This window comes from Nothobranchius furzeri, chromosome 7 (assembly GCF_043380555.1).
Source record: "Nothobranchius furzeri strain GRZ-AD chromosome 7, NfurGRZ-RIMD1, whole genome shotgun sequence".
Classification (NCBI taxonomy): Eukaryota; Metazoa; Chordata; class Actinopteri; order Cyprinodontiformes; family Nothobranchiidae; genus Nothobranchius; species Nothobranchius furzeri.
This window is the reverse complement of record NC_091747.1, coordinates 48166997-48192265: the sequence shown is the minus strand read 5'-3', so window position 1 is coordinate 48192265 and position 25269 is coordinate 48166997. Positions and strand designations below refer to the sequence as shown.

The 25269-nt window shown below is 43.7% G+C and overlaps 2 protein-coding genes across 7 annotated transcripts in view; one reads left to right on the top strand and one right to left on the bottom strand.

The window, feature by feature from the left end:
* Positions 1-306: 306 nt before the first annotated feature.
* tgif1 (TGFB-induced factor homeobox 1) lies at positions 307-5003 on the top strand. The gene is made up of 3 exons (XM_015954612.3): positions 307-1066; positions 2703-2932; positions 3509-5003. The coding sequence occupies exons 1-3, from the start codon at positions 1051-1053 to the stop codon at positions 4166-4168; spliced, it is 906 nt and encodes a 301-aa protein (XP_015810098.1). The 5' UTR covers positions 307-1050; the 3' UTR covers positions 4169-5003.
* A 2249-nt stretch (positions 5004-7252) lies between these two features.
* Positions 7253-25269, bottom strand: part of dlgap1b (discs, large (Drosophila) homolog-associated protein 1b) — a 171905-nt gene continuing 153888 nt past the window's right edge. For 4 of the 6 annotated variants that reach the window (XM_070553153.1, XM_070553151.1, XM_070553154.1 and 1 more), the window contains 6 exons: positions 19032-19417; positions 18883-18962; positions 14248-14663; positions 12126-12217; positions 10004-10156; positions 7253-9483 (listed from right to left, as the gene is read on the bottom strand). In XM_070553153.1, the coding sequence (XP_070409254.1) occupies positions 9268-9483; positions 10004-10156; positions 12126-12217; positions 14248-14663; positions 18883-18962; positions 19032-19417 (1343 nt within the window). In that variant the 3' untranslated portion in view covers positions 7253-9267. Of the gene's footprint in view, positions 9763-10003; positions 10157-12125; positions 12218-14247; positions 14664-18882; positions 18963-19031; positions 19418-25269 lie in introns of all 6 variants that reach the window. The other 2 variants (XM_070553156.1, XM_070553155.1) reach the window with 2 other exon arrangements.

Sequence of the window (25269 nt, the reverse complement as noted above, 5' to 3'; positions counted from 1 at the left end):
GAGAACAAATTGGGTTTTATGCTTAATTTTTATTTTGACAAGCCAGATTTCTGAAAGCTCTGGCTGCACTGTAGCATAACAACCACCAGGGGGAGCCCGGTATGCTCCATGAGCTTTATTTAATTTAAACGCAGGACTAGCTCTGACCACGAGATGACGACATTTCGCACCAAATATGGGGAAAGGGTACTTGTTTGGATCAAAATCATGCAGACTCGAAGCCACAGCAGCTGTCGCAAGGTTGTGCACGGCATACAAATTAAGGCATTAGTTTTTTTTTTTTTTTTGCTCTTGCAGGGTTGTTTTTGGTTTTAGTAGCATGGACTGCCGCGAAACTGAACGTTTATACCACCACTACGGCCAATTAGGAGGTGTTTACATGACACAGATATGCAAAAAAAAATAAAAATAATAAAAACAATTTGATTTTCAGAAGGGAATCAACAAAAAAATAATTCTTAATTTTAATCACATAAAGCTGCAACAAGATCGGTTTTGCCATCATCAAAATGTGATTTCTCACAGGATCCGCAGTGCTCCAACAGCCTGTTGTTTTGTCTTGGATAATAAATAAAACTCTTGATTTTTTTTGTTGTTAAAAACATTATTATGTATATTAGAGATCATGGAGCGGTTAAAGCTTACAAAACTGTATTTTCATCATGTCAGTGGAACAAGCCACGCTGATGTCAGAGATTTTCTCCCCTGCTCAACATGGTGGGAGGATCTTTGTGCGTTGAGTCACGCAGCTGTCAAAGATAGCTGTCACCCAGTTTCAGGATCAAACACACACACAGTCAATGAGGAAAGGGCTCGGAGCCGAAGGGACGCGCAGAGATCTCAGGTAACCCCCTCTTCCTCTTCATCCTCACCGCCGAGACTCCTAACAAGGACAAGAAGGGGAGAAATACAAAAAAACACACTAATCCAAAACGGAGGGCTTTTGATGAATAAGGATTTTCGGGAAGACGCTGGAGAAAAGAAAACACTAAAGAGATTTATCTGCTTCTACGCTCGACGAGGAATTTGTGGGCATTTTTTCGGACGGAGATGAAGACAAAAAAGGGTAAGTGGGATGTTCCTGTTGGAGATGTGATTTAAAAATACGACTTGTGTTGTTAAAGCGAACAGTTCCCCCCTCATGCGAAAACCATGCAGCCTATTGTTTCCTTTCCAGACATGACAGGGGGATTTTTGCGACCATGTGCTGGCGCGTTGTCAACCCTCGATCTGGCTCTTTTTCACCTTTCGCTTCAAAACCACCTCATTTATTATACATTTCATTCGTCTGGTAAACGCACACAGATGATTTTCATCTTTTTTCTCGGTCAAGTTGCAATTTAGCGAACTTTAAAGCGAATAAAATCGCTTCAGTGAGCAAAATATGCTCGTTTTACTTTGAAAATCCCGATTAAGGGGCACTGAATTCGTGACAAACTGACACATTTTTGCTTTACTTCAAAAGGTGGGCGACACGTTCAAGAGTTTGTGCGTTTTTTACATTTTAATGCGTCAAACGAGACTTTTCTGCATCTTTTTGGTGTTTAATACGAACGCAAACAAGCTCGGGTCGTTTAAATGCGACAGAAACCTAAAAGTAGGCTAATATTCACCCTGACCTCATTGTGTTAAGTTGCTGTTGTTCATGGACCTCGTGGTGCAGCGCGTTTACGCACACACAATAGAAACCCGCTCACAAGTTCTTTTAAACTTTCAAAGCCAGCTCCTTCGTGCTGTTCGGACACTTTTTTGCGCTTTCCGCTCACTTCCAATGTTTCAGTTGACGCAAAATTCGCTTTTTTGCGCTTGGAAACTTTTTGAAGAGCATACAAAGAAGCACGCAGCCCTGGGTTCTTTTGTTTAGTCTGGAGACGCTGATTTGCAACAGGTCTCCCCTCCCCCTTCCCCTGCCCCATACGTAATTACCTCATCCTGTTGGGAACTTTCATACTCCTTTCCCACTACATTGTTCAAGTGCACACTTCTTTTATCTGCACATAAATGTCATTTTTAGTGATTATTTTGACGCATTTAAACCGGGATGGATGATTTTTGGTCTTAAACTATAAATAACGACCAAAAAGTTGGGCCAAAGTCTCATTAAATCCAGATTTCTTAGATCACAGGGTCAAATGTTTCTGTTTTTGTATTGTTTTGGGACCAGTTTGAGCTTTTTGGTTGCCGTCATGGCAACTTGTTTGGCTATTGCTCCAAAAGAATGACTTGGAAGTTTCATTGAGCAGCCAAAAGTCTCCTAACGATCCAGATTTCTTATTAATATTTCGGATCGTGCAGCGCACATGTCCGATGACAGGAAAAAGTAGGATTAAAACAGGGTGTGTGAGCCTGTGGGGTGTCATTAGAGTTACTCTGTTTAAACCAATGCAAAGGCCTTGTTTGATCACTTTGATTAAATCCAAACCAGTTGAAGCTGCTCTTTAATCTGTTGTTCCTAAACAAAATCTCATCGGTTTTCAGTCTGGCTGAGGCAGGCTTTATAACTGACACGGCCTCAGACGAGCCTTTGTGACGTACGCCTTCCTTTCCCTCCGTTCCTTCCTCCTCCTCAGCTCCGTATATGAATCACATGGCTGAACCTGACAGCTTGCTTCTGACACCTCAGCTGCCTCCCAGACGGCCTGCGTGAGACTTTGACAACACCAAGAAGATCTTCTTAACGCGCTTTCCCCTTTACCATGCAGGTTTGACTATGCTGTCAGGGAGCGAGACCGACGACGAGGACAGCGTGGATGCCCCTCTGGATCTGTCTTCAAGTGGCGGGAGCAATGGGAAGAGGAAACGGAGAGGGAACCTGCCCAAAGAGTCGGTCCAGATCCTCCGAGACTGGCTGTACGAGCACCGCTACAACGCTTACCCCTCCGAGCAGGAGAAAGCTCTCCTCTCCAAGCAGACTCAGCTCTCCACGTTGCAGGTATGACGTTTGACACAAACATCGTGATTGCCTGAGCTTTAATCGCCAGCAAACCACAAGAATAAAAACAAACCTCTGTAAAGAAAAGAAAAACTCAAAGGGAAACAAGTGTGAGCTTGACTGAGTCATTTCCTGTCAAGACGGCAAGCAAAACACGTCAACAGTGAATTGAAGGTCATCTGAGCCAGCTCGGGTGTTGCAACGCACACAAAAGTGTATGAGACGACGTGAGTAAACTCACTCCCTGAGAGCTGTGGGTTTGGCTGAAACACTTGGACAGGAATTTCCCTCCCTCCAGCCCCGTTCCATCCCAGCTGTCTGGGAACAATGCAGAGTCATTTACATAGTTAGAGTTACAGGCCTCCCTGAGCCAGTTACGACTAGCCTGGAGGAGCAAGGAAAGAAAGATGGGAGACGACCGTCATTAGTGCTGCAACAAAGGAGATTGCTTCTTGCTCAGAGCTTTTTATTTACAGGAATGAAAGCAAAGGCTTTAAAATGCGTTCTTTTATTTTGGTGATGTGTCTGCCAACAGATTTGATGGTGTTTTAACAGCATGGGTTTTCTTTTTCCCAGGTGTGCAACTGGTTCATTAATGCCCGGCGGCGACTTCTCCCGGAGATGTTAAGAAAAGACGGCAAAGACCCCAACCAGTTCACCATCTCCAGGAAAGGTAGCAAGAGCGGGGACAGCTTCTCCGACAGCTCCCAGTCCCCGAAGCACAGCGGTGCCGCATCGGGCTCGGAGGAGAGCTGCGACAAACGGATCCTCCACCCTTCGAGTTTCGACCCCACCATGCCCGGTGTCCTGAGGAAGTCCCCCTCCCTGCCCTCTTCGACGTCCTCTTCCCCCGCTGCTGGTGTCATTCCGAATCGGCCGTCTGTCATCTGTCACACTACTGTCACCACGGCGATGCACGCCAACCCGATGGCCCCGCATGCATCGGTGCCCGGGATGAACTGTGACAGGGCAGCCGAGCTGTTGCTGTCCGTGCAGGCTCAGGCACTTCTCAGGTGCCGGGATGAAGGGCACGGCAACCAGCCGCTCACAACCACCACCATCCTCAGCAGCACCAGCATGGAGGGCAACCTGAGCCCCCGCAGTGGGCTGTTTAACACCCCTCCCCCAACTCCTCCAGACCTCACACAGGACTTCAGCGGCTTCCAGCTCCTGGTGGATGTGGCCCTGAAACGGGCTGCGGAGATGGAGCTGCAGGCCAAGCAGCTGGTCTCCTAAACAGAGGGGAGGGGTGAGACTATGGGACTTCAGTGACTCGTCTGCACGAACCAGAGAATAAATCCACACGAACGCCTGATCATTTCTATTTTTGGTATACCAGTCACTATGACGAGGATGTTTTTTAAAGAAAAAAACTGTATCGAGGTGCCTTGGCTGTAAGTTTAGTCATTTCATATACATGCGTATGTATCTACATGTGTATTTTATTTGCACACAGGGACCAAAAATGTTATCAAAGAAATGCTGCCTGTCTGTATGTTTTTCACTTTAGAAAGTTAGAGCAGTAGTGCAGACGGGTCGCGGCACCAACTTGTTTACGGTTTAACATTTCAGAGATCTGATTAGTCTGCCTCGTTCGTTTGCACAGTAAAGGCAGAGGAAGGTCATCTCAGTGTCTTAAACATACTTCAGTATCAGAAGAAATACATACTCACTACTGTAGTTAAAGTGTCTTCATGAGTTTAGCTTTGGGTTTTGTAATTAGCTGTTTTAAAAAGAAAAAGCGTTTGTTTTTACTACTTTTGTTTTTATACCAAGGGATATTTCAGATGTAGCAAGTTCGTCCCATCACTCAGTGAGAAACCCAATGGCCAGTGGACTGGAAAGCAACACTACAGATGTTCTTTGTTTTATATTTGATGTTTTGCGACCTTACAAAGATAGCCTTTTTTGAAATCACCAAAAAAAAGAAAACAAGCATTTTTATGTTTAATAGGATTTCGTGTATAGTCGATGACACGATGCCCAATGATGTGATTTCTTTTCATACTGTGCAATGTTTGTGGCAAGTAGGGGTCACATGGGATTCAAATAAAGTTTTGTTTTTTCTACATCTCATCGTGAATCACCTTTTCTATACTCCGATTACCTAAAGCAGGAATCCAGAGTTTTTTCTCAGAGGGCACCATCTAGAGACGGGAAAAATGTACTGCACCAAAAGCCCCTCTGCCAACTTGCGTGATTACAGGTGGAAACACCTTTTGTTTGCCAAAAAACTAAAACACATGGTTTTACAATTATCCTACATCATTTTTTTCATTAAATATGTCTCCTGCAAGTACGCATGCATGCCCTGTGAGTGACATCTGTACGTAAGTGAATGTTTAACGCTATTGGCTAATGCCAAGCTAGCTCGATTTATATTGCACGAGACCACGGGACGGGAAGCGGACTTGGCAAAAAAAAATTACGTATTGCCTACATTAGGGCTGGGTGATGTGGCCTCAAATCAATATCACAATATATTAATCAGTTCACCTCTAATAAAAATGGACAATAACTACCTGTACAGCGGCAGTTGGAGGGAGTGGTGGTGGTCGTAGATTTGGTCAAGAAGACGCCTGTTCCCACCGAAATCTTAACAACCCTTTGGCAACATTTTGGATTCGGTCCCTGCAACCGGCAATTTTTATCTCCAAATACCTAATATAGACATATATTTCAGAATCGTAAATTTTCGATAGGGTAAGACATTCACGGATTTCTAAAGAATCCTATGTACTTCCGGAAAGGGCGATTACTCCGTAATTGCTGTTTATAAATTTACACTTGCAGTATTTATTGCAAATCCCACAAAATTTTGAAGATTTCACACATCGGTCAGAGTGTGAATGGGTATTAATGGATGCATGATTCACTGTAGTGCAAAGAGCTTTGGAGTCTTCTGACTCTGAAAGCTGCTATACAAGTGCAGGTCATTTGTCATTTATTCTCTCAGGACTTCGAACATTTGGTAAATAAAAGAATAACCGGAATACGACAACTCTTTCAGCAAGGCATTTACACGAGGCCTTCCTGGGTGTGAGAGGTTTCTACTGCAGCTTCTGATAAATTAGCATAATCCTGCATAAATTAACACGGGCAAACAGCAGACGTCAACAGTTTTACGCTGGCAGGGGGTGATGCATCTCAATGGCTCACAGCAGAGGTTGAAGACAAAGCAGACAGATGTTTCATTCTGCTCCTGTTGCTGTTCTAAAGGTTTCCTCACCGACCACAGCAGGACCCGAGGCTTCATTTGCAAATTGTTTTTCTCGTTTTTCTCCCAAATTTAATATTTTTTTTCTTAACTAACAACAAAGTTAGTCAATAAATTATTTTGTATTATTTGAATAAATAAGCAACAATACGTTTGGGCCAGATGTGAAATTTATTACTTTTTTCTTATTCTTTTGTGTCCTAATTTTATGTTTTTTCTATTTCCTCAATTGTTAAGATTTTTTAAAAATGAGTTATATACTTTAAAATAAATGATTTTGTTCTTTTGAGTTTTTATCTTAAGTGCTATATAAAAAATGCTTCTTCTGAAAACAGCTGAAATACTCTTTTTTTATACATACAGTAGAAACTGGTATTTGTGTTGTATAACTAAGAATAAAAGAAATGAAATACCACTAGGCCAAACTATAGTGGCATAAATAGCCAACACAAATGAATATTTTAGTATTATTGTTCAAAGTAAAGAGCTGACTGATGCTTTTATTTTGAAATGTTTATTAAAAAACTTGAAGGCAAAGAAGTTGAAGTAAGAGCTCTTATGTTTTTTTGTCCAGATTTCTTTCCTAAACGTCAGTCCCTGTCAGGCATTAGCAAATGGTCACAAAAGCTTTTCACTGTCCTAATTTTCCTCCTTCCTGTCAAAAGTGACAGCTTGTGGTTTGAGGCTGAGTGATGTAATCAGTAAAAAAACAAAAAAACAGGAAGGGGTTTTAAACAGACCTTCCAGGCACACAGTAGGTAGTTGGCAGCCCACCATGGTAGACCATAAAACGAGCAGACTGACTCAGGATGAGGTTGTGCACAAACGCAACATCCATTGCATCGCCACCGCACACCCCTTTAAAACCATAATTCGACGTGCCTTCTCTCAGCATGACTCGATGTGTGAATGACAAATCACCACCAGAAGCTGTGTGTGCAGGAGAGTAGGGACTGAGCCAGGGCCAAAAAAGAGCCGTCTAATTACGGGGGACCTGCCCCTGCGGAAGGGGGACCGCCTTAAAACAGCCTACTAATCTTTTTAATTAAATTCCAATTGAAAACACATGTGAAGACAGGAAAGAAATTAACACAACAAATAAATGGCAATTTTCCTTTTTTTAATGCTGATAAGAGCTCATACACGTGCCGTAACATCAACTGTGTAATAACGTTAATTACAAAATGTATATCTGCTTAATATGCCGTCTGTGTTTCAGTTTACATTTACATAGGGAAACATTCATTTATGTACAAATATTTGAGTGTTTTTCCTCTTTAAGTGTAACTACATCACAAGCATCAGAATTCCACATTCTGGCTTCTAACTCCCTGCTATATTAGGAGTATCATATTGATATGTTAATATAATAAACATAAATAAGGAATCAATACAGACAATTGAGTGAAGTTTCAAAGTAAAAATGCACACCATCGACATAGAATGGCATCAAGTTACATAGCTTTTTATATAAATCTTCTAAAATTTCAATAAAATACAAAACGTACATCATAACTTCCCTCTTAAGCTCTTGGAAAATGTCAGTTAGCTATTTAAGGAGGACAAACAGCAGGACAATCACATCTTTGCCCATCGCATGGCACAAACTTTATCGGATTTTAACCGAGAACACAACTACGCACCAAAATTCCTGCTACTTTGTTATCGACAACTAACGTGGGCATAAATAAGATTAAATCAGGATTGTCTCCACATTCAAGCAGCTGACAGAAATACCTTGTTACACTGAAGAAAGTTAGAAAGGTGGTTTTTATCATTAATAATCATGGCCTATCCTGATGCCAGGGATTATATACAACAAGACACAAAGCTGTGGGTCTCACACACACACACACAAACACATGAAATCACACATTCTCACATAAACACACACTCAACATGCCTCTTCCCCTGAGACTGCTGTTGTGCTCGACTATCTCATTTGAAATTAAGGCTGATCACTGAAACAGACAAGATAAATCAAAGGTTGCCTGTCATGCAGAGGAACCCATAAATAAAAACACAGACACAGTTTAAGGGCCTTATTATCAGTGCATAATAATAATAATAATTATATCATAATAATAATCACAATGTCAATAAACAGTCATTTCTCTCCCAAATCAAAAATAAATAAAAATACAAAATATTAGAAAGAGGACTTTCTTTTCTGGATGACCTTCAGTAATTGCTTGATTTGGAGGCAGAAATAGTGCACACACAGTGAGGAGGAGAAATAGTTCCTTTTCTTGGTTTTGTAGTCTCAGTACTACCAAGAAACCCTTCTTGGCTAAAAAAGACATAATAAAATAGAATACAACTACGTTATTGTACCAAATATCAGTATTTTAGCTTAGTCTGTTACAGATGAATGTGAACACAACACTGGTTAGGTGTTAAAAAGCACAAAAATAAGTGTCAGCATGGGAGTCGTGTCTCTACTCTATGTCCTTTATACAAACATGTTTAAAATGAGTCGGGATGGCTGGTTTGTTTACAGTTTGTGTATACTGCTACTTTTAATGGTCAGTTACCTCCAAGACCCTTGGAGTCTCTAGAAAAATAGGAAGCACTTTTGAAATCTGGATGAAGACACACACTCTGTTCACGCTCACACACACACACACGGATTAAGTTTGTGGCTCCTTCAAACAGGGATCTGTTCAGCGATTTTCGTTCTTGGCAGAGGCCAACGTTTTCCTCTCTGCCTCACAAGAAAACCCTTCCCTGTAGGGTCGGACTCCTGAAGTTGCAACAGACAAGACTGAAACAGCAGTTTTAACCCCTTTGCTGTAACGTTTGACCTAATTTTTTATTTCGTTTAGGACTAAATCCTGATTTCCTTACATTAAGTCACTTACACCATGGTTTGTTAGCTATACTTTTAGGAGTGAAGAACCGGCGGATGTACAAAGAGAATCAGGGTTTGCTACATTAATGCTGAGAGAAGGAAATTGGGATATAAATAACTAAATAAATACTGTAGGGTACATTACTTTTTCAGACAGCATCAAGGGTGGATTATCCCACAGTGATGAGCAAAAAAGACGATTCTGTTAGCACCCTAGCCTCATAGATCAGTGCTATTACTGTGTTTATGGAGAACACGTGTTTATGTTCAGAGTCTGGTCTGTGCCTCGGGAATATAGATCTCGATACTGTCTGCATTTTCGGTAGCAGAGCTCTGCCGCACTGACGCGGCCCGTTTGGCAGCTAGCAGGCGTTTGCGAGCCTCCAGACGCTGGCGCTCAGAGCTCTCCAGAGAGCGGTCCCTAGCCAGAAGTGGGTGGCCCTTCAGGGGCTTCTTTGGGACAGGAGGGGGCATCCTTCTCTCCTGGATAGGGATGATAAATAGTCTTAAAGATGGACCACTGACTCCTCCAGCTAAACACAATGACGAGCGGCGGTGCTAATCCAGTTTGAATGGATGTTAGAGATAGCGGTTGGCGGCTAACGTGAGAGCATGCAATTTCATGAAGTTATGGTTCACAGTGGCAGCCACCTATGTGGGTAAGAGAGCACGATGGTGGCCATTGCGTGAGGTAAAAGACCATTGGAGATGGACAGGCCCCAACGGTGCATGGCAGTAGAGTAGCTTCTTTAAAGCAGCTCACTGTCAACAAGACAGAACAAAAACACACAACACAAGTAGCGGCGTCAGGCAGGCAACATGGCATATGCAACACATGTCTGCATGCTACAACGAAGCTCAGCTATGGACTTCATGGTTCAAGCTAAACCGTAATGACAGCAGAATGCATGCAGGTTATCAAAGCATTCCAAGTTAATACTAAGTAAAATTTGACATTTGAAATGAGTTTTGTGAAGTTCATTTTTGCCATGAGTGTCTGCACCTGAATCTCTGGGGGAGTCAGAGGTTTCCAGTTGTTGGCTTTGAGTTGGTGGAGTTCATCAAACTTCAGGCTAATGTTCTCGATGGACAGCTGGAGCATGTCCCAGAAACCAGCCAGGTCCTGGGAGATGGGCCGTGGGTGCGCATTTGGGTTCTGATATATGAACACAAGCATACAAACACATGTTGTTTATATGCTTAATAAATCACTTTGGGACATTTTTGATTGGTGGATTGTCTGAATTTTATGTGACACAGGGTTTAGATTTTCAAACATTAGCATTTGTTTGTTTCGTAAAGCAGCCCTCGGTCCTGCTGGTATTGATGGAAACCAACATCTCACTGGGTCGTGACTGTTCAGCCCTGTTTCCACTTTAGTTCTGAGTGAACGGGAGATACGACTGCTTGGTCCTCTCAGCTGCTGCGTCTCCATGCAAAATCGGTCTTTTCAGGACATTGATAAAACTTCAGCATATCAGCACCAAAAAGCTTCTACAAACATTAAAGCTACAATGGCAAATTTGTTGTGGACACTAAAAATAAATGGAAAAATGAATAAATTGGTTCTCTCACATTTGTCTAAAAGCCGCTGTCAATAACCTTTTTCGGACCATTTCAAAAGCAACTATTGGACCACAGGATTGTCGGTCTCGCCAAACCGCCGCACTTCCCTGAGTCCTCCACTCATTACACACTCACATATTTAGCAACCAAACACCACTGGTGTGAGAGGTTCTCCACTGAATAATACCACAGAAGGACAAACAGCCGGCTGCCACCAATGTTAGGACAAACTACCAGAGTCCCAGATGAAAAACAGCATTTGAAGTCATGGACAACAAAAGATGTTTGGACCTAGAAAATGGCGATTGGGGATTAGCACTATCTTGTTTACTCCAACATCGTAGGTTTCCGGTTCTGGTAGAAGCTTCTCAGGTAAGATATCCCAGGGGAGGAGTGAGTGTTCTGTGACCATGTTTGCATTCAAACCCTAGCTTGTTGGCAGATTCGTTGTAACAACTTTAATAACATTACCAGTTTTATTCTTTCAAAGTATGCCGTAATGGGGCTGGTAAGAGCAGCTGTTTGACGTAAAACGCAGTGTTTGATTCTCAAAAGAAGCGCCATGGTGTGTGAGAACAGAAAGTGGCGTCGTGGAGGGATTTCTGTCATATTTGTTTGGTGTTGAGAGTTTAAAGCAGTGTCAATACTGCTTATTTTCTTTCCCTTCCATTCTAGTTTACCAGCAACTCTTCCAATTTTACAAACACAGGTTGTTTGCTGATGTCATTTCCTACTGAGTTACAACCAATCAGAATAGGTTAATCCACAAGTCTGGCTCAGCAAATCTACCGGGTCATTGCCGAGTGAATACCCGAGTTTAGGTACTCCTTTGGTTCCTGAAGTGGCTTAAAAAAAGGTCCTTTCAGGCCCGCCCCAGTGAAATAGAGACATTCGCTTACCTCTAAGTTCCGGTAAAACGACTGGAACAGCCGATAGTGGAAACGGGCTGTAAGTTAAACAAAACTAGGAGAAAATATGCAAACATTCAGTCAGGATCAGTACAACACTTCTACGAAAGGTTTCGTCTATGGCCAGATCGTATGGCTCATGTTTAGCATTTAACGCTTCTTTCCAAAGAAGACACTAATATGCAAAGGATTCCAGAAGTGCACAAACACTCTGCTATTTACGAGACGATCTGTTGTTTTCAAACATGTTCACAATCCTAGTGACACAAGAGAAAAGCGAGAACCCTGATGGAGGCTGATCACATTTTGTTGCCAACAGTTGCAGCCCAGTGAGATAATGGCTTTAGCTTACTATATGGTCCATTTTCCAATAAATGTCTCAGAAAGCCTTTATTGTTATGGAACATGACTAGAATGTTGTATTTACATTTATTTATATTAGTATCTGAATTTCAAGGTCTGTAGACCACCTGCTTTCACTCAATGTGATTATTTTTGAAAGATGGCAAAAAATATGATGTCTACACTAGATGCACAGTAGATGACTGCGAGCCTGGCCTGTCAGCATGATTTGTGCAGGATGATGTCAGCGTTACGAAGGGGGGAGGGGAGGGTTGGGGGGGCGCATGCAGAGGATGAGGTGACACATACCAGATTCTCCTCACACAGCTCTCGGAACTGCTGGAACTTCTGGGACATCAGCAGCTGGGCGCTCCCCACTGCACTGCGGATCTTCCCCAGGACTGCAGAAAGACACAGACGCACATGCGTGTGCACACACACATACACACACACGCGCAAGTTCAACAATGCAATTACTCACAGAGCTGCATAATGCAGCCTTGCTGCGCCAGAGGGAGGTGCATTAGCGATGTAGCAAAAAAAAGGGGAGGCATTTCAGTTTGTTTTTAAGCAACAGAAATCACTCAAGGAAGAAGAATATTCACTGAATTTTTATTCTTTCTCTTCAAAACAGGAAATTATTGATCATGCAAAATAAAACGCCAGATTTACAGCATTTGTTTATGTGTGGCTTTTGTGAGAATGTTGCATAATTACTTCTATGGGCTGACGTTTTAGACAGGGGATGACGGAGGGTGTTACCTGATTCTACTGGTAGGAATGACTGATTTGTGTATCCCTACGGAAAACAACTGCAGACATGTGCAACACACCATGTGAAGCCTGTGGAATCAGAAACTGCGAGGGGGAGTCATGAATCTGCAGCAAGTCTTCAGCCCCCTCAGGATGTGTGTGCGTGTGTGTATGTGTCTGCGGCTGGTGGCATGGGATCTGAGAAAACATAACCTTGAGACACTCTCCTTCCTTCTCTGTGTTTTGTGTGATAATCTTTTGCCTGGAACCAAAACACTAACTGCACAAGCATGCAATCAGCTGCACAGTTGAGGACAGGTAGAAAGACATTAATCAGAAAGGACTGCTGGGGGCTTGCTTAACGTGTGGCAGATGAAAAACGCTTGTTTCAAGATCATATTGACCCTTTGTACGTGACGCCACGCCACTCATGTGACCGCCCCCTTCGCCATGATGGACGGCAAAAAGACTGTTTACATCCGTAGAAACTCCAGTGAAGGTAGTCAAAACAAGCCAGTTCGTAGCCTTTTATCGCTTTTATTTAGTTGATTTGACAGTAAAATGGTTTTAGCTTGCTGCGTGGTCGGCTGCACTAAGAGACGAGGACGTAAACTCAACTCGTTTTTTCTTTTTAATAACTTTGATGGAGACTGAGGACGAAGATGAACTGCAGCGATCAATCAATCAATCAAGCGGACTATCAGCCCTCAGATTTGCAGCGAACATGTTTAACCGGGTAAGATTAACGTTCATTTATTTCACGAGGAAGACAGGGACAGGGATAAATGTGATGTGTTTATACTAGTTATTGATAATCCTGATGGATGGGTATTTCACCACGGAGGCTGCGCTCCGTCCACTGTACTGTAAAGCGAGATAATTATTAACAATATTAAAGCTCTGATGTATGATTACGTGTGTTAAAATTACGTTATTTATTTATATGAGCGTCGGCGTTCAGAGATCTTCTAATTCCGGTGTGAGAGCAGCAGCTGAACCCGGTAACACCACCAGCAACAGAAGCTGGTAGGGATCCGGACTTTTTAACAATCAGCTTTGGTGTAAAGTGAAACGCTGTTTACAACATAAAGTTATAAATCCAGAGGGGTGAATTCAGGCAAAGCCAGCAACATGTTTACATCGGTGAACAGCTGCAGAGAGAATGTAAGCTAACGTTGGTAAGCTAGTTAACATACCGCTGTCTATGAGCCCCCGCTAGATGCGCTACTTCTTCTGATAACTGAACTGGGCATGAACTAGCTGAAGGAATGCTGGAGTTGTTTGTTTTTGTTTTGATCGCAAAAACAATTTCGAGCTCTACTTTTCCCTTTGTTTAGAACTCGTGTCGCTCACTGTTTACATGCTTTTGCCGTCCACCATGGTGGACCCGCGTGATTAGGTGACGTCGGTGCAAAGGGTCAATAGATGCTTTGAAGAAGCCCGGAGAGACGCTCGTTTCTGTGAGAGATCATTACAGACACTAGGAGACACTTGTGCGGCTGCAGCCAGCAGTGGCCTATTGATAAGTATGCACGGTATGTCTGTGGAGGCCAGAGGGCCTGAGACAGGAACAAGCAGCTATTGTGGTCCAATACCATAAATACCAGTGCTCTCTAAATTAGGAGAGGATGGACGGAGGATAAAAGTTATCTAATAATGTTGTGCAACTGTAACTTACTCTCATCAGGCAGCTCATTCTCCATCTCATCCTGCTCCATCTGTCTGCACCAGCCGTCCATGCGTTCAGTTTCAGCTTGCAGCAGCTTGAGGAACCAGCGTCCGTCACGAGGGCACACGGATCGGCTGACGGCTTCCAGAGCGTCCAACTCTGGCTCAGGTGCGCTGTCCATCCATGGGTCCGGAGGTGGTAGGATGGACGGGTCAAAGCCCACCTCTCCGAATTCGTCTCCAGCACAGGCGTGGTAGTGGTTCCCTGATCCCTGGATGCTGACCGTGGAGGTGGCGGCGTCGCGGGAGTGCTGGCGTGGCATGGTGGCATATTGGCGCGGCGGCAGCTCCGGGATGTTCGCGGGGTCGTCCAGGTCTGCCTGTACAGCTGTGGTGACACTATTGGACCGGGTCATCCTGCGGTAACTAGAGGAGGATGAAAAGAGCAAAGCTGAGTATCAATCCTTCCCTTCAGTCGGTAGAAAACACAACATGAACACAGGATTCCTGAAGGTGCTCCCTGGAGGGAAAAATAGAAATCGTGATCACAGCGATCTCTTCGCTGATAGTGATGAATGGCTTTGTAGAGTGGAAGGTCTTTTCTGTGGGTGGGTGTTTTGTCACCTGTCTCATTCAGAGGCAACAGAGTGTGCAAACATCTGTCTCACCACAAAGCCTGCTGTGGGCCTGATGTACACAATCACACAGTACAGGCATAAAGCACACACACCTTCACACACCTGGGATGCTGCCACATAGTATTTGGCTCTGGGTTGCTGTGCCATTGCCTGCCAGGCATTATTGAGTCCTCCACACTTTGCGCAACAGCAAACGCATGTGCAAAGATTAAATAAACACACAGTCAGCTGTGCTCCATGCCTCTCACCAGAGTGGTAAACGGGACGCTAGAGGGATAAAGTTATTGGTTTGAAAGGTGAAAGGTGATTGGAGGAGCTTGATTTGCAACTTTATATGTTTAATATAATTGCAGTGGAATAGTAGAAACGAAAGAATGAAAAAGAAAAAGCTCCAGTGCACCTGTTTGAGGACGTAAAGGTCAGCCAGGAGAGAAAGTGGAAGCAGACGGCAGGATTTTGAGTTTTATTTCCTGATATTGGATGTTTCATATCCGATTGGGTGACAGCAACACGACTCTACCACTGACTCGGTTTGTTTTGCAACGTGGATGTTTTATCTCCACCAATAACACAAGCCTGGAAGAGTTCTGCTGTGTGGTGGTGTTGCTAATGGTTAGCTTCTACTAGCTGAGACGTTCTCTGTGTAATGTTGAGAATGTTTGTTACTGACCTTCACACACACACCTTCACACACACTCAAGCACAAACATTCACACACATCCACACACACCTGCTCACAGTAAACTCCAGACACATTTGATGACGCACGTTTGCTTTGAGAAGAGAAAGGTTTTTGGTAAGTTTCAGTTTTTTGATTGAGTTCGTGTTGGACAACGAGAGAGAACAGACCTGAAAACCAAAGGGGGGGCAGAGCCGGCTGGCTCGTTCTTTCCCCCCTTTCACGCTGTTTCTGCCAAGCCAGGCAGAATAGCTGAATCGCAACTTCTAACGCAGACTCATTACTGAGTCTTTTGATTTCTGAGTGAATTAACTTAAGAAAGCGCGTCGACAAAACGCTTTACCATCAACGTGTACCGAGGGCAACTCTGGACCGGGTCCGCTCGACACCTCGTCTCCTGTCAGCCGTCGGTGTCATCCGGATGAACCACAACATCCTCCACGGCCCGGATCCGAAAGAGGGTCCACAAGAATTCGGTGAGACAGAACACGGTGTTTAGCGTTTTGATGCATCTTTTCCAACTAAAAGCCTAAGTTTATTCAAACCATCACTTTTCACTCAGACACCTGTTTCTTCCTGAAGCAAAATCAGATGCACGCATCCATCCCATCTCATATCACTCTCACCATCACAACATTCCCAATCTTCATAAATTCATCAGAAGGTCTATTTGAGCCAGAACAGCATATCAACTGTTAAAGAGATTGTCCCACAAAGTTACCAATGTTGATTGCATTTCCTGTTTGTCAATTTCGAAATCATTAGTTTAATTTGAAGAATTAAAACTTTTAAACGTCAAACTGGTTTCCTCATTGAACTGAAACACAGACACTCAGATATTATCTGCAGTTTATGGATGAAAACAACCTTTGAGTCTTCTGAACAATATAAAATTTGGTTATTGATTTATTAAAATTAATATTCCGAATTAATACGTAGCATGGTTTCTCTTTAATAAAAGAGCATAAATCCATAACGCTACATCTGCTAAATCAACAACAGCCTAGACGTAGATCTGCCAGGCTTTTCTGAAGCAAGCATTTTTCCGGCTATTTTCTATCAGAAGCTAATGCAGGACATAGGTGAAGAAGACTATTTTCACGTTCAGTCAGCACGTTAAACTCAGAGTGACAGATCAATTAAAAAAATAATAAGTTAAAAAACATTTTTTCAATTAACTTGCTCTTTAAATTGCAAAGATTTTGCACATAAGTACGCAGCTCTTCATTAGGTAGTTACACACATTAATCAACAGATTAAAGAGCAAATAAATGTGAGTCTCAACCAATTAGGCATCAAAAACCTGCCTTTCTCTGCAGTTAAAAACTGAATACCAGCACGCTGGATGCACTCTGACCCAAACACAACTTTCCACATGAAAACAGCCAGCTTGACCTGACTGCAGCGTGACACACTCAAACGATCACACCCCCATCACGCCCGTCTCAGCCCATCTCCGGACGCACACTTCACCTGAACCATTCATCTTCACTTCCTCTTTTCTCCCATTCATCCCTCCTCTGCTGTGAACAAGAGACCAGCACCGAGGGAGTGGCATTGGATAGATCAAACGGCATGTGTGTGTGGTTTATTGTGTGCATACCAACAGCCCCGTGTGTGTGTGTGTGTGTGCGTGGGTGCGTGTGTGTGTGAGAGTATGTGTGAAGAGCAGTTAAAGAATAACTCCTGCGAGCAGGTGTTCAGTTCTAATGACCTCAACTTGCTTTCTATCAGCCAGCTAACAACTTCCTGCAGAAATAGTGAGCAGGCAAGGCCAAACACAGCCCAGACAGACAGGCAGACATATCAAAAGGCAGGATTCAGAAAACACGAGGAAGACGACATTTAAAGAAGAAAAATAACTTTTTTGAGACAGAGGAGAAACTAAAATGAGAACGGTATGCACGGGCAAGTAAAAACAGAAATAAGTCATGTTCTGCTTTCATCCAAGCAGGAAATCATCCTTATTCTGTCACTTTTGGCATCTAGTTCAATTCTCTGGCATCTGTTTCGGAGTTGGTTTAAGTCCGAAACGAGGAAAAACTCAACATGAAAAAGTGAAAGAAAATGTGCACAGGGAAGGATAAAAGGATGACAAAATGAGTTCAAATAAACCTACTATTTCATTTTTTAAGAGCTTGTTTTAATGCCATAAGTTTTACAAAATTATTTCAGGTTTTTCAACAATAAACGCATTGTCTAAAAGAAAAAAGTAAAGAGGAGAATAAAAAAAAAAGAATGTTCATATCCTTAACGTCTTGGTTTCAATGCATCTGTTGGTACCGATAGCAAGGAGAGATTATGTCATGCAGCTGCTCTGTATTAACAGAAGGAAGTAAGGCTGGAGGGCATCGTCACAGTCTGGAAATCTAACGTAGGGAGCAGCACATCCAAAAGTCCCAGAAGCATACAAATACACATTCATGACTGAAGCACGCCAACAGGTAAACGATCAAGAACGCACCAACAAAAATACAGTCCAGCTTACTGTAAACATTAACCAGAAAGAAACACACTGGCTGTGGTGCTGTATTAATACCCACAGCCCCAGCAGACTAGAAGGTGTCTGGATGAGTTAATATTTGGCTTGGCGACTCATGAAAATCTGAGCTTGGTCAATCAGTTGAGACCTCCTCTTTGAGAAATCCCCTTCACATTCTCGGACACTGTTCAAGTGTGTGTTCTAAAGTGCTGGACTCAGCCCTCCCTGTGACCTTTGATTAAAGCTGATCTTCCTTTGAATTCCAGAAACAAACAGCACCTTGACTACAGAACAAAAAGAAACAAACTTGTTCTGCGGTGTTAAAGTTGTCAGCTTTTCTCACCGAACAGAAGGACGCTGCATTCAAAGAGTGAATGAAAAGTGGACAAAGAAGTCATAAACGCCTCTGTGTCTCATCAGAGGGTTTGCTTTATGAAACGCTGTCTAAACTAGGCTGCTTCTTCCGAAACTGTGAGCAAGTAGTTGACAGATCTCTGAGCCAAACAAGCCCAATAAAACCCACTCCTTCTCAGTCTCCCTCCTCCCTCCTAAACATACACAAACACAGCCTCAAAAGTCTGAATCACAATACGTAGAGCAACAGATGGCTGTCAACTTGCCCCCTCTCCACCTTCCTAACTATACCACATCCTCTGGCCCAGCTGTCGCTTGGGGCCCCTGGTTGAGGGGGAATCAGACGCCAACCTTTCTTGATCCGGGGACAGCTGCTAGAGGAGTCCCCAATGTGGTAAGGGGAGAGAACAGCTTCTATTGCACATTACAAACCTTTCTCTGACTCTTCCATCCCTTTAGACCTATCCAGTTTCTCTTTTTGTTTCTACTCACCTTCTCTCATCTTCCACCTGAATTCCTACGGACTGGAATTTAGACGCTTCCTCTGTTGGCTCTCCTTCCTCTGGGTCCACCTAATCCGAGGAAAGGAACTGTCAAACTCAAACCAGAGTCTAATTTAGGATTTTGATCTATCCACACACCTGAATCCCGATGGAGAGGCACTTGCGGAGCACTTCACTCTCTGCCTTGCTCTCAGGGGTGACTTGTGCGACGGTAGAGGTGGTGGCGGTGGCAGTGAAGGTGATGGTGCTGTTGGTGACATGCTGGCTGGCGGGGCCATGCACCTGAGCGTTAGCCGCCTCTATGGCCGCCGTCAGAGCCTTCATGCTGTCGATGCTTTCTGTGGAGTTGGATAGTCCTGGTTGGGAGCTGATGCCTGTTCGCTGGCCGGAGCCACCGTCCATGTAGGCATCCTGGGCGGACTCGGTACTACTTTGGGCCGTTATGGATATGAACGGTTTGGAAGGGGTGGTCCTTGGTGGGATTGGGGGTGGTGTCTTTTTGTATGTGGTGATGCATGAGGACACTGTGCAGAAAAAGCATAAAGTTTTAAAATATTTTCTTTAGGAGGCTGAAAAACATCAATGACAATCAACAAAGCATCATCAGCATACGTGATGACTAACTTCTCCAGACAATAACAACTGCTGCATGTGTGTAAATCAAATTTTCAAATGAGAGGGCACAGTTAAGCAGAAGTTTGGCTTAATTTACACAGATTTTTATAAATTTGCTATCTCCTCTAACATCTGGTGTGGCGACTATCCTCTTCGGATGTCAAAGGAGTGGTTTACTCGTTTAATAAATACATTTGCTGTGGTCTCTAGTAGAAACGAATGCCTTGAAAGTTGTTCTTAGGGGGAAAACATATACAGACGCAGGGTTTCCCCCAGAAAATGAGTTAAGCCTGGAGGCACAGGCCATCGGGGAGAGGGGGGTCATGCACTCCGTCCCGCAGCGCTCCTCTGTGAGAGCGGGGGTGGGGTGTTTGCACACGTTCCGCTGCTTTTTCTCACCAGTATCAGCTGATGGAGGGCTCTAGTTTTGTTGCGCCGTTCGTGTCAGCGGACACGGTAGGGTCTGGGAGGGGGGCGGGGCATGAAGCTTAGCCTGGCGGGTGGGCAAGCAAAGCCTGGCAGGCCGCCAGGCTTATAAAGCGCTGGGGAAACCCTGCAGACGCAACATTTCTGGGACCTAAATTTTGCCCACATCACAACTGGGCTTCAGACAGCAAGATAGGGAGTCTTGTTTCCTGATAGTTGGACATTTTGCCCCAGACTGGATAACAGCAATGTGACTCTACCACCAACTTACAACGCTGATGTTTTATCTTCATAAATAACACAAGCATGGAGGAGCTTTTGCTGTGTGGTGGTGTTGCTATTGCTAACAGTTAGCGATGGGTACCAAATTCGATACTTTTTAAGGTACTGACCGAATTCTACAGTACCGAGTGAGCACCGATTCACGTCATTTGAAACGGTGCCTCTTTTCGGTACCCGTCCTTCATAACGAGAACTTGCCTAGACAGCTGCGCATGCGCAAAAGCGTTATGTCGTCAGTCGCTGCGAGCGTGTTGTAAACAGAGCAGCATGGTAGAAAGAACGCACGCTAAAGCTTGGGTCCACTTCACTGAATGTGATGGGTAACTGGGTGATGATGAAACCAGCGACAACGATCTAAGTGAGACATCCTCATCTTAATCTGCTCCGGTAGGTAAATAAAATGTTTAAGATAACTTTAGCTTGATATGTTAGCTTCCGTTTCGCTAATGGTGCGTTAGCTTTCTCCTTGGAACTCCGAATTTCTGACTAGAAGAACATGAACGCGCTCTAAAGTTTGGCTTCACTTTACTAAATGCGACGGCTGATTGGGTGAAGATGAAACCAGTGACAATGATCTAAGTGTGAGGCATCATCGTTTTAATCTGCTCCAGCAGCTAAACTGTTTAAGATAATGCTAGCTTGATATGCTAGCTTGCCACCATTGTTATCAGCTAATGGTGCGTTTGCTTTCTCCTCGGAAATTCTAACTTCCCAGTAGGAAAAATCAATTGAAAAAGGACGGCAAAAGGAATGAAGATACACAGTAAATTTAGTTCACAGTAAAGATGTTTGCTTCAGTTTAATTATCAGCTTATAAAACTACAAGGACGATGTTAAAATACAAACAGTTGTATGTTATTTATTGTGATATTTATCAAATATTGTTATATATTGAGAAAAATATATATTTAATTATAAACGAAAATTAAAATAATAAACACTCAAAAGTATTGAAAATTGGTACCGTTAAGTACCGGTATCGATTCCTAGGTACCGGGAATTAGTACAGAATCGATTCAAATGTCAAAGGTACCCATCCCTACTAACAGTTAGTTTAAACTAGCTGACTTCCTCTGCTGATTCCCGGACGTTAAAACAACAGTCTTCCCCGTCGTGAGTCAAGATTGGAAATTTTCACCATCCATTTTCTATCAGCAGCTAATGCAGGAGATAGGTGTAGGAGACTATTTTCAGTCTGCATGAAAAACTCAGTGACCGAAAAAACAATAAACATTTTTTTCAGTCAAGCACGCCTTTAAAGCAGGGATTTACACCATGTACTGTATATGGAGGGCTCGACTCACTTCTGATGTATTTACCCAAATGGTCAACTGCATTCAACTTTATGCAATTGTTTATTATAGAGGGGAGTGTCCAGTATTATCTACCGATACTGGCATCAAAATGGATTATCAGAAATTATCTGTATCGATTTTTACTCTATTAATGACGCAAATTTTACATAGCGTCCACATATTGTTCATCAAACTCTTCAGTTACTTCTACCCTCACTCAAAATGTCAAAATATAACCGAACCAAGGTTATTTTTGTTTGTTTGGTACAACTAGCTTAACTTAAATTGAAGTACTTGTCACGTCTTTGTACAGAAAACAAATAATGTTAAAAGGTGCATGATAGGCGATATGTGATGCATGTTACCTAAAAGGATTTTTTATGAAGGGGGTACACATATTTTGATAATGGTTTATATTGGTATCAGACTATATTGGCGTATCGGATGCGGGTAAGAAAAGAACACACCTAATTAGACGGGTGTATTCACCCAGAAATGTAAAGTCCAGGCGTTAGCGTCAAATGGACAGTAGATTAGGGCCAACTTTGCCAAATCAGAGCTGCATAATAGGATTAGGATGTTAACTACTTTACATACTGATCTACATGGTTAAGAAGATCCCCGTGCACGGTGTCTAAAACAATTTGATAGTCCTGATTATGTTCATGCCCGCTTATGAGTTTTGCTTTTGTTTGCACGGGTAATTACCAGAGAAGGAAAATGATCCTATGGAAATCAGTTGAAGAGCTTAACACATTCTGAGTAAATAACCACTGAAAACAAATATCACCAGAGCTGCACTCAGGAACACACTCAAACTTTCTGTCAGCATTCTCTCCTTCTCAAGTTTCAGCCACAGGTCCTGCACAGACAATGGAGGCTCTCACACACCCCGAGTCAGGAGCCTGTCAATAGAAACACGCTAACAGACAAAAAAAACACAGCATGTCTTCAGAGAGACAAAAAAAACATCTCCTAACAACATTATGGCTTGGAATCTCCTTCCCGGGACTGGTGCTGTCATCAAAACTAGGTCACGGTCTCTAAAGCAGAACTAGGACAGCGAGCTTCCTGAACCTCTTTAATCCCTACAAAAGATAAACACCCTACAGTAGATCGTGGCAGACAACTGCTGCCAGCCACACCCAGCACCCGAGCCAAGTCTAAAACTATTAGAGCGGGAACTCGTTGGCGTTGCCACCTCACTGACAGCTACAGAGAGGCCTTAACGGTACTGGAGGTGAACAGAGGGCTGACTTCATGCTTCAGACTTGTCATCCAACCACCCTCCCACTTCCGCTCTTGATTGGATGATCCCAGAGAAGTCTTCAGTCAGGTTTTGACAAGCTGGAAAGTATTTAGAGTGGCTGCATTGAAATGAGATCACAAGATTGTTCATGTGGTACAACAAGCCACAAGAAAGGCTTACTGTATTTGCTTTAAAAAATGAATCTCATATGTTGTACCTAGAGACATAACGTGAGCAGGAAACACTGCCAAAAAGAGAAACTCAATTAAGCATGCCAATATGCACCAGGGCCTCGATTTCTCGCAGGCAACGATTGAGAGAACTTATCCCGAAGGTCAAAAAGTACAAAAACAACGAAAAGGGTGAGAAACACACATGCATCCACACAAAGGCTGAGCTACTGTCTCTTTTAACGATGGAGGATGAAATGTCAGCCACTTTCAGACGATCCATCCCCTGAAGTCATCTGAAAGTCACGTGAGCATTTCTGTGCATGTGTGTGTGTGTGTGTGTGTGTGTGTGTGTGTGCGTGTGCAACGGATGCCCACATGTGTGTGTTGATGCTCCTCTCAGGCCCAGAGAAGAGTTAAAAAGGGTTTTCATCCGCTCGATAAAGCACTATATGAAACCGGAGACGCGACGCAGTGTCCCACCTAGCTGTCAGAGCGAGAGCCGGAGACTCTAGAGAATGACAGGGGTTTCAAATGCCAGGTTAAGTAAACACACCCAAGAGTCAGAACATGCCCAAGCACACACACACACACACACACACACACACACACACACACACACACACACACACACACACACACACACACACACACACACACACACACACACACACACACACACACACACACACACACACACACACAAAACCAAGCTTAATGTTTCAACCTCCCCACATCAAAAGGACCACAGACTTACTGTCGATGATGTGCTCCCCATCTGTCAGGAGCTGCTGTCAGTGAGCCGGCCTTTGCCAGGGACACCGTGGAGTTTTATGTGAGAAACACTTCCAGTGATAAAAACAAACAGATCCTCAAATTTGTTCCTGCCTGGCTAAAGTGAGATGGAAACAACGGTTCTGATAAGACAGAGGTCAAGTGTTCAGTTTCCACACAAACGATAAGGAAACGATTTGATCCTCCTGCAGCCATGAAAGACGGCCGCACGGCCCTACACTCCCACACATCCGGTCAAGGACACAGGGAAGGAGGAATCTGATACATGAGTCCATCAAACCCTTCAGAGGGAATGTGGGAAAACGCTCTAATGTAGCCTGTGTTGCAGAATCATCTAGTACACAGCACAAAAAGATGGATGACTTCCTAAGTTAATGAAAATGTGGCTGGGGGGAGTTTTATCTGTCTCCCCGGTGGATGTAGGAGCAACCTGCTGTGAGGATTGTCATTCCAAAGAGGAGAGGAGTTTGTGAATGACAAAATCCTAGTGGCCCTCCGCCAAATCCCCTCCTTGACAAATGCTTCAAGAGTCCCATGCCGACAAGTTGGTGTGAAAAGGAGCTCTTTCTTGGCGGAGCACTCTTCCCCACCCCTGGCTTTGATAACATCAAAGAAAGCCCGCTTCCCTCCCCCGAGACGAAGCGGCCTCCATTCATTTTTCCAGTCCTCAGAACAAAAACCAGACTTGCTGCCCACCTCTTGTTTTGACAATACCGACCACTGCGTTCCACGTGTGTGTCTGTAAACGGTGCTTCCTTTATTTTGATCACCGTGTTTGTGTCGCAGTGACACGGGTTGAAAACAGACAGCTGCCTTGTAGCCTCCAATCTGTAGATCTGTGATGGGCCACTTCAAAGAGCAGATGGTTCGGTTTAAGAGGCGAGCGAACAGGAGCGAGCTCCCCCGTGCGGCGGCCGAGAGCAAAACCACTGCCATCCAAACAGGCACAAAGGCCAGGGGGGGGATCCATGAAACGCTGACAGCTGAGCCCAGCTGCACCATGTTTGGGTCCGCTCTAAGGGTGGTGGTGGGGGGGGAGCTAACAGAGAGGAAAAAGCTGAACGAGACTGAAGAAGAAAAGGAGGAGGGACGGGGATAAGTCCATTTGTCCATCAGTGTCTCTTTCTGTCACGCTCACGCACGCTCCTACGGAGAGCGCCAGCTGGAGTCCTTTGTGATAGTGTCACCATGGCGACACAGAGCAACATGAAGTTTTATCGAGAGGCCTGGCATTCTTCCAAAGCTTCCATTTGCTGTTTGTTTACCCCAACAAGTTAAACTAACGTTTGTCCAGCCAATGGGAATGCCCGGCAGGAGAGTGGGTGAAGACTCGCAGAAACACCAGGAGGAAAACAGCTGAAAAATAAATATCTAATCGTGTTTGGAGCCCTGAAGCTCTGGCTTTGTGCAGCTGACTCTACCAACCAGCTTTATGCTAGTACTATAGTATTCTGGTATTATTGTGTTGCTAGGCCAGCTCTGTGGAAAAAGGTAATTTCAAAGGCGTGACATTACTCTACTGTTGTGTACACTAACAAAACACC

Excerpts from the sequence above, each read along its gene's own strand:
- tgif1 (XM_015954612.3), top strand. Across the intron at positions 2,933-3,508 it reads CTCAGCTCTCCACGTTGCAG|GTGTGCAACTGGTTCATTAA; the intron begins GTATGACGTTTG and ends TCTTTTTCCCAG.